The 9554-nt window shown below is 48.1% G+C and overlaps 1 protein-coding gene across 1 annotated transcript; it reads right to left on the bottom strand.

Moving 5' to 3' along the window:
* Positions 1-4076: 4076 nt before the first annotated feature.
* LOC140644310 (uncharacterized) lies at positions 4077-6432 on the bottom strand. The gene is made up of 4 exons (XM_072847017.1): positions 6335-6432; positions 5645-5792; positions 4785-5285; positions 4077-4649 (listed from the first exon to the last, which is right to left on the bottom strand). The coding sequence occupies exons 2-4, from the start codon at positions 5780-5782 to the stop codon at positions 4077-4079; spliced, it is 1212 nt and encodes a 403-aa protein (XP_072703118.1). The 5' UTR covers positions 5783-5792; positions 6335-6432.
* Positions 6433-9554: the final 3122 nt, after the last annotated feature.

A 9554-nucleotide genomic window follows, 5' to 3' on the forward strand; every position in this document is an offset into this window, starting at 1 on the left:
CAACACTTCACTAGATATAAACGCAAAAGACTCTCAGAAAATACTGCGGCAGGAATGACGCTTCCACCCAACATGAATCCTATAGAAATAACATGTCCTTGCCCAGCAAAAGGCACGTTTCAGAAGGAGTGACTTACCCAAATCACCAACGGGATCAAGTGGGATTCCTGTGAAGCCGTGCGGAGTGATCGGAGGACCTGGGTGCTTTTATAGGGTCCTTGACGGAGCTACAGAAAGGAGACACCCTTTGTGGACGTTGTCCTGATTCATCTTTGGCCAAGCCCAGCTGCACCTTCATGTCCTCAAACGGGTTATTTAACTTATCATCCCCTTACCTATCATTTTAACCCAGAAATAGCAGTTGCCATGTGGCAATTCAGGCACTGGCTGGTTCCACCTAATCCAGACTGTGAAGTTATTTTACAGGCTGATTGTATTTCAGATTTTTAAAAATCTAGAGTAGCTATAAAGCTTATAGTTAATGGGAGGGTGTATTTTTATATAAATGTGCATCTGCATAGCTATGAATTTATATACATGTAATACATACACGCACACATAAAAATAGTACCAGAATGAAATTTTGAGGATGGGGACAGAAGTGCTGATGGTAGCAGAGCTCACTATGAGCAGATCGGGGACAGTTGAGATCTGTATGGCCCATGAGCTTGGTAGCACAATACTAGAGATTATTTTTGTTTGTTTTTTGTGCAGTTCCTTCGGCACCTTGGGCCTGAGGTCAATGGGGTTTGGGTCTGGCTTTTGCTCACAGAAGGACAGAAGAAGACCTAAGCGCTATGAAAATGGTGAAATGCAGGTGCACAGCAGTGAGATCCCCAAATCCTCCAGATCTTGGCTTGTGTGGCGTCCTTGTAGAGTGTGCTGCAAAATGTGTTTTATTTTTGGTGACTTCTTATTAAGGAGCCTTTTTGTTATATTATCCAGGTTTTTGTTGGGAAAAAACCCAACCACAAACAGAATATTTTCAAATGGTAAAGTTTGCAAAACGAATTTTTGTACAAGAAAATGTCCATTCAATAAGCAATGACTTTTCATTGAGAAAAATAATGATAAAACATTTTTCAGATTAATTGTCTTCCATGAATGACTTTCATTTCAACTTCGCTTGATCTTTAATTAAAAATGAAAGCAGAAACCTCTCTGCTGAGAGGTCGATTCATGTTGAATCTTCATCTGGTTGCCCTAGGCAGGTTTTTCTGTAATAACCTCTACAATCTTCTTTTTAAAAATCTTTTAACAGTAAATTAATTAGAGACCAACTGATTCCTTTATTCACCCCAAACTCTCCCAGTAGACAGAGCAAATAAGGAAGACACCAGCCATGCCACCTGGGCCCCTGCTTTTGGTTTTGGAGGTGGGATGCTGCCTTGACAAGCATGACGGAGACATTGCAGAGAGCCTTCAGAGCATGAACTTGTCACGCAGCCTTGGGTGAGTGGCTCATCTGGCCCATCTGTAAGGTAAGATCATACTGGGTGTAGGAGCCTAATTAATTAGTGCTGGTAACACCTTGGGGATACTCATACAAGTGCGTACAAAGGATTGTTACTAACCATTCTTCATTTTTGAGCTTTTTTTCAAGATTAAATTACACTTGTGCAAATTATACCCCACCTGTGGGATAATAATACCCTTGGGAAACTGTAATTTTATGGTACATTGGAGTTGTTATTAAAACTAGAGTATTACAGTGTGGCTTGGTGTCCTGTAACAGTCTGTAATCCCCCCCGCAGGGGCTGGGGCAGTGTGGGATGGTCGGGTGCCGCGTGAGCCACCAGGCAGAGTTTGGGTATCGATGCAGGGAAAGGTATGTCGCGTTTCGGCCATGCGCACGCTGGCGTGCTCGCCTGCTTTCCCATGCTTTGGTGCCGTTCCCAGCACAAAGCAATGAGTTTCAAAGCATGTTCTTGGCAGCACTGAAACCCCCTTTTCTCCAAGGGCTTTGTTTTCCCCAAAGATGCTTTCATAAGGTAGGACTTGGGTAGGTTTTTAAAAGGGGTGGGCTTTAAAAGGGGTGGGCTTAAGAGGGCAAGAGGGTGGGCTCCATCCTCCTGCTTCTTACCCAATTCTGTGCCCATCCCCGTCACTGTTTATAAAACTTCTGTTGCATTTTTATCTTAGAGGAACTGGGCTTCTCGTGTGGTGCATAAAAGGCCTTTTCTCTTCCAACACCTCCCAGGCTTGCAGGACTCTTAGACAGGTATTCGTGTCAGTGAGATAGTTTTCATGTTCTCCTTAAAATGAACTAAAAAACGCCTCTTAACTTCAAATATGACACTCCTGATGGCAAAAGTAGTGTTATTCAGAATAGAGGATATAATTAACACATCCCTAACAGGCTTGGTGCCTGCCTGAACTGGGAGGTCAGTTGTTTATTGATGCTGCAAAAGGCGGCAGCTGATGGACAGACAGACTACAGGGGGATGGTTGGGTCTGGTGATTTTAGACCCTAAGCCAGAGCTAGTAAGAAGCAAAGAGCTGTTGGACAAACATCTAACTGAGATCTATTTTACAAGAAAAATTGAGTTCTCTGGAAAATGAAACGTTTTGAGGAATGTCCCAGATGGAATGGGGTTTTGACAGATAGATGATGAAATTTAAGCCTTGACTCTCCCATTGCGTGTCCAGAGCTGTCATGAGGTAGGGCAGAACTTATTATTGCTAATATGCTTTATCAGTAGTAGGGCAGACTGGTGTACTTTGTGTCTAATACATTTAATTTTGACGTTAGCACTTTTAAACCAAATGATTTTTGTGATGTACATTCTGGGGATAGTTTTGAAACGCTGGTTTTTCTGATTCAGCGCTTAGCAAATTGTGAAATTCTGGGGTGTCCCAGAGGAATGACGTTTTATTTTCCAGTGAGGTCTCTGTGCGCTGCTTGTCACCGGCCACAGAGCAGGAGGTGCGGGTGCATTTATCGTGCTGATTTTGCTGATAGGTCGCAAGTGAAAGATAGCATGGTGAAAAACAGGCTGAGCATCACCCTCCCTGCGGGATGCCGAGTCCTGGGCCTGCCTGGTGGTCCAGCACATCTGAACCCCCTAATAAACCCCACTGACTTCACCGGACTGCTCATGCCCTCAGAGTTGTCCACATTCCTATGTGCATGACTGGACAAGTGCCCAAGGACCTGGTACCCCGAACTGCCTGAACTGAATCTGAGTTTGAGATTGGCTCCGTTTGTGCACGGTTTGCATGTCAGCTTTTTATCTCTGGCCTCCCAGTTGTTGCTGGGACTGGATGTACCCGAATCATCATTTTTCCTCTGTTTAACATATCTCCATGCCTTCCTTTGGAGACTTCCATAGCTAATAGGGATTTTTGATCTTCATAGCATGCTCCACATTCCGCTTGCTTCTGAGATTATTAATAAGTGAGGTTAAATAGGACAAATCCCTCCCATTCACTGTTAAGCGGCTGCTTATTCTTTTCACAGCAGACATGAAAAACGCCCAGAGCAGATGGATGCTGTGAGGAATCTGTTCAGGTTGGCCGTGCTGTTGTGTTAATCCAGACTTCTACCCCCTCTGAAGACATCTCTCGCAGGCATGTCACATCCCTGCCCACGGGGAGCAATCGATTCACCTCAGCTAAATTGCAGAGGCAGCTGAGCAGCAGCTCCTTTAGGCTTTCCACCCCCAAGACACACCTGCCTCTCTGCAGCCATCCCTCCATCTGCACCCTGGAGCAATCTGGCCATATGTCATGCAAGGGATGGACGCTCAGGTCCTCTGCACCACCTCATGTCAACCTGGCTGTTTGCTTAGAGCTGGGCCAAAGGCACGCTTGCAGCAACACACCGTAACACTGTGCCGTTTTGCCTTCAGTTTTATTGCTTTGCTTACACAGGCAGAGGCAGCCTAACACAGAGTAAGAGGGAAGGTCTCTAGTCGTGCGTAGCTCCGTACAGACCAGGGGTGTGAAGCCCAGGGTTAAAAAGGAATTGGATAAGACATGACAAATAGAAATTGAAAAACCAGAGTGGGGCTAGACAAAATGTGCCTCCTTGCAGGGGGCAAAAGCCTCATTTAGACAGGGGCTTGTTTCAGCCTTTACTGCTGTGGTGGCCACTGATACAGAGACTGCAGGAGCTGTTGCTCTATAGCAGGTTGTCTTTGGTGATGAGTGTCTTGTTGCTGTTGTGCTGGACAAGATGGAGCCTCTGCCCTGCTGTGCTCCTGCTCCAGCACCTTGGATTCAGGGAGCTGATGGCAAGCTGGGTCATGGCACGTTCCCCAGGGCTTGGGAGCCCAATGGGGGCTTGCACCCCCCTGTGGGGGCACCAGCTTCTGGGTCTTGCTGGGATTGGGGTCCTGCCAAGGGACCTCACAGACCTGGGTCTTGTTGTTTGGGTCCCTTCCTTGTGTCTCAGAGGGACAATTCAGGTCCTGCTCTGCTGACTCCATCTCTGGGCTCTGATGGTGGTTTGAATCCTGTCCTGGTGCCTCAGTTTCTTGAGCCTGGTGGGTTTTTGGGTCCTGTTTTGGTGTCTCAGTCTCTTCAGCCTCGTGGGTATTTCTGTCCTGCTCTGGGGTTGCAGTGTCCAGGATCTCACCTCTCTCTGGATCCCCTTCTGGTGCTTCAGTCCCGTCATCCTGATGGGTGTCCCTGTCCCGCTTTGGTGTCTCATCCTCCTGGGTTGGATGGGTGTCCCAGTCCTGCTTTGGTGTCTCACCTTCCTGGGTTTGATGGTTGTCCTGGTCCTGCTTTGATGTCTCACCCTCCTGGGTTTGATGGGTGTCCTGGTCCTGCTCTGGGGCCTCACCCTCCTGGGTTTGATGGGTGTCCCGGTCCTGCTTTGATGTCTCACCCTTCTGGGTTTGATGGGTGTCCTGGTCCTGCTCTGGTGTCTCACCCTCCTGGGTTTGATGGGTGTCCCGGTCCTGCTTTGATGTCTCACCCTCCTGGGTTTGATGGGTGTCCTGGTCCTGCTCTGGTGCCTCACCCTCCTGGATTTGATAGTTGTCTGGGTCCTGTGTCTCAGTGTCCTGGACCTGGTTGTTTACACCCTCCTCAGGGAACTTCTGGTTGTGGGACACCCTCTCCGCTGCACGTGACCCCAGCGGTTGCTCCCCACCTGCCTTCTCTTGTGCTGTCGGCTCTTGACCATCTTCCGGTGCCTGATGCTGCTGGAGCGGCTTGTAACAAGCCTTGGCCACGCAGAAAACCAGGCTGAGCAACTCGCTGAAGTCAACTCTGCAGTTGCTGTCATCATCCAGGAAGCACAGCACCTTCTTGATGGTTTTGGGGTCCTGGGGGTTCTGTAAAGAGACAAATGGTGTTGGCAAAGCCTGTGAGCCATTTGTGCCATCTCTCTAGGAGCACTCCAGCAGTCTCAGGGCAGAAATCCAGCCCCATAGCCACCCCCCCCCCCAACTGTGGCTCATGTTGCTCCCCGCACCAAGCTCCACAAGCTGCTGGCACCGGGAGAATGAACAGCCTCTCCTCTTCCCCGCAGGTCCTGGGCTTTGAAGGCATCTGTGCCTTTCCCAGGGAGCCAGGTGTCCTGTACACCTGCACGGAGTGCATGGCTTTACCCACCCTGCCGCACTCCCCATCCCAGCCCTGCAGCCAGAAGGCACACCTGCGGCAGGTGCCAGCTGCGGGGCCGGATCCTCACCTCCATCGCGTCCGCGAACTCCTGCTCAATGAGCTGCCTCAGCTCCTCCCTGCTCAGGGGGCTGCAGTTGCCGTCGCTTCTGGCGCACATGTAGAAAGCAGCAACAATGCCATTGATGTTTTCCTGGGGCTGGGCCATCTCCCTGCAAAACTGAGGCAGCCTGCGAGAAAAACACAGACAAAAAGGGGCTCTCTTTTTTGTTTGTTTGCTTGGTTTTCAGATAAATTACTCTTAAACAACACAGCTGGACAGGCAGAGAAAGAAGAGCCAGAGAAGGGCACAGCTAAAATGAAACAGTATAAAGGAAGGGAAAGAGAGCCAGAAGAATCTCACAGGAAAACAAATATGAAAAATGAAACTCAGCTGCAGAGATGGCTGGGTGTGAGGACAAGCAGGTGATGGCTGGAGAGGTGAGGGACAGTGAGAGCCGAAAGGCTGAGGGCACACAGTAAGAGAGGAGAGAAAAAAATCCTATTTGGCTTTCCCTGGAGTAGAGCAGAGCTGTGAATGGAGGTCATCTCTAACGAACCATGGAATAGTGTAATTCCAGATCTCTGCTATCTCTGCTATTATTATTTTTTTCCTTTAGGAGAGCTCAGCAGTGGCAGCTCCAGGGACATCCTCATGGCCCTAAGCTCCTGCTTTCCTGCTGGTAGCAAAGTCCGACTGTAAAAAGTCTGTTCAGGCTTACCTGGGTGAGGGGCAGGAGCACTGAACTTCAGGAGCGCAGTCTGGAGCAGATCAGGTCTCGGCCGTCTTATATACAGTTCATGATCACAGCCTGCATCTTCCAGAGGAGACACCCCTTGAACAGGGTGACCTGAAACATCTCTCATCCAATTACATTGTCATGCCCCTGTCTTCATTTGTCTCTTTCTCATTAACTTCTGCTCTCATGCTTTTCTCTGGAGTTAATGCATGATCCTCCTAAGCTTGCCCCACCTGCAGACACACTTCAGAGGAATTTAACAGAAAAGGCTATTTTTACCACTGGAGGATTTAGTTTAAGGTGATGCCCGAGCAACGCCCAGGACTCTTGTGTTTGGCAAATGTGTTTTGTGAGAAGATCCCCAGTGACTGACACACAGGGGAGGAGACCGCTTGCGAGTGCTTGCATGGTGAATAAAGAGAAAAGAAAATAAAGGAAGAAAAAAGAGGATATTGTGATGCCAAGGTAAATGTGATTCCTTCCAGAAACTCCCTCTTCTGGATCCCGACGGGGAGGTAGGCATCGAGCAAAGAAATCTTTTCAAACAGTGCCACCAAGTGGCACTTGGAGTAGCACAGAGGGGTGGCATGGCCGTGTCCCAGAGCCAGCGAGCAGCTGGGGACTGTGGGCATGGTGGTCTGCAATCACCCATTTACCAGAAGGGGAAACTGAGGCACATGGCAAGGAAGGGACTTAAACTCCTTGTGCGGTGTCCAGGACCCGTCCCCGCTGCAACCCTGTGTCCTGTGGGTGAGCCCACCATATTGGTGCCCAGTGGGTTAACTGGGAGACCCACAGGCCTAAATGCAGTTATTGCTGTTCGCTCAGGAAAATAAATTTTATATCTCGCTATGCTGTCTTATCGCCCCCAGGGTGCTCCAAATGCAGTGTGATCCAAAAGCTGTTTCCTAGGCACTTTGAGTAAGACTTTTAGGTGTCCTCGCTATAGCTTTCTAGTTTTTTAAAGTCCTTTTCTTGGCCAATACATGGTTAATAAGAAAGACTGGAAAAAAACTATATCAGAAATCCATGTAGGTTTTAAAGTACAAGGTGTTTTGGGCACAGAAAATAAAATGCATCCAGTTTTGTATTAAAAAAAGCACTTTCAGGAAAATGCCGTGGCTTGCTTTGAGCCTGGCAGGGGGAAGGTGAATGGGTCCCACTTCATTTATGTGAATCCTTATGGGTGTACAGGGAAGGGCTGAGAGGGGATAAACATGGGAGGCTGCAGGGTCAGGAAGGCTTTGCAGGCTGTCCTGTCCTTTGGTTGTGTGCTGAGTCCTCTTGAGCTCAGGGCTTCTTTTTCTCTGGCTGGTTCTGTCTGAAATCATGCCCTTTCTTTAAGCTGAGAGGTTTCTAACATGCTGCAGTTTTAATCCCAGGTGCCATCGAGCAGCTCTTCTGTCAGCCTGAGTGGGCCATGCCTGGGAAGGAGCTATGATCTCCCTTTTATTTCTGTCTGTCAATCTATCAGCCTTTCTATCGTGTCCGCATGGAAACACACCACTTTCCTCTAACGCGTGGCGTGTTTGCTGCTAACCTTCTCATTAAGCTGCAGTGAGGGTAGGCGACAATTACTGGGGGCACCTTGGAGAGGCAGAAGTGTTTAGGGTGTTCTTGCTGAAGTTATTTCTAGTCAAACCACCCAGACCCTGAACAGGGCGGTTTTTCCTCTTGTAGACAACTGTAGACAATAACAGGTTTATGTTGTACAGGATTTCATACGTGCTTTATGAAGCAGAAAAGGTCAGAGGGTCAAATGATACGTGAAGAAGTTGAAAGTGCTGCAGAACAGAAAAGAGAAAAACATCACTTTTAGCAGAGCTTGCAATAAATCGTGTTGAATCCAGGGAGCAGAGGGCAGGTGCTTCTGAGACTTGTGCTAACGAAATCACATGAAACTTCAGTGGTGCTGCCCTGAGAGCTGTGAAATAAGAGGGGGGGCTTTACACAAGCTCACACCTGGTTTGCAATGATGCTGGGGGGTTTTGAACAGGATTGGGATGGGGCTGCTCTCTGAAAAGGTCTGGAAAGAAGCTGATGTTCCTAGGAGCTCCTCTACAACAGAAAAGCAGCATTTGTACTACTCTTTGCCCTGAAAACTGATCTTCCAGCAGAGCCAAATTGCTTAATACAATTAGCTCGTGATACCTTTGGCTAAGATAAAGCTTGAGCTCCAATTTCTCTGTTTTCACCCAATATCCAAAGGAGCTTGCAGCCTCTAAGGCTGTGCCCCATGTGGTTAGAGATTCCTGGGCACCCCAAGACCTTCAAGCTGTGCTGGTGCTGGAAAGGCATCATTAGCACCACAGCTCCAATTTTGGGGCAGGAGGGGCAGCGTCTCACTTCAGCACGATTGATCGCTCCTTCCCCTGCGATGCCACCCGCACTTGAGAGAAGAATAAACACTTTGGGAGTTTGCATTCAAAGCAGCCGAAATGCACGTTAATTGGGGCTGGCTTTCCCAGGTGGATTTACCACGGAGACATGGAGGTAAGGTGCATGGTGTGGCAGAGGAGGGAACAAGTCTGCAGCACTTTGTTTACTTGGCAAGCTCACTCTGCTAATATTCACAAATCTTTGAGGTGTATTTGCTGAAGAAGTTCTGTTTTCTGGGCTCACCTGTAGCAAATGCGTTGGGGCACTGGGCAAACTAGCTTCTCTGGATAGGCAGTGTGTATTCAGGCTTAGGCTGCTGGTAAAATGCTCTCTGGTTGCTTCCTTTAAGCAGTTTGATTGCCTAATTTTATCCATATCTGTCCAGTCCACCTTTCTTTCTGTTTCTTGGGCAAAAAGATATTCTAAGCACGCTGGTCTGTGCGTTCACATGAGGGGCAGCTGTGGTTCCCCAGGCTGTGGACTGCGCAGCTGGGGTGGGTTTGGAGGAGTGATGTGCACCAGGGCTGGGTGAAGCTGGAGGTGACATCTGGCTCATGGCAGCACTGGGACTTTGGCATGGTCGTTTGGAGCAAGATTTATGTCAGATGTGCAGAAAAAAAGAAAGGTGTGGAAAACCTAAGTGTGTATGGTTACAGAAGAGCTTTTAAATAATTTAGTAGCTGTTATTACTACCATGGTGATTACTGAAGATCTACAACTTAGGTCATGCTTAAATTTCTCCTGCTGTATTTTAATGTGTAAAACTTCAGGTAAACCAACCTCACCTAAAATTCTTTTCTTTGAAAATATAACTAGAAAACT

Source organism: Ciconia boyciana, chromosome 26, assembly GCF_034638445.1.
Source record: "Ciconia boyciana chromosome 26, ASM3463844v1, whole genome shotgun sequence".
NCBI lineage: Eukaryota > Metazoa > Chordata > Aves > Ciconiiformes > Ciconiidae > Ciconia > Ciconia boyciana.

Bases quoted from the DNA above. Each gene is read 5' to 3' on its own strand.
- LOC140644310 (XM_072847017.1), bottom strand. From the start codon at position 5,782: ATGGCCCAGCCCCAGGAAAACATCAATGGCATTGTTGCTGCTTTCTAC. The intron at 5,286-5,644 runs GTGAGGATCCGG...GTCTCTTTACAG, and splicing joins AGTTCGCGGACGCGATGGAG to AACCCCCAGGACCCCAAAAC. The intron at 4,650-4,784 runs GCCCCAGAGCAG...CAGGAGGATGAG, and splicing joins ATCAAACCCAGGAGGGTGAG to ACACCAAAGCGGGACAGGGA.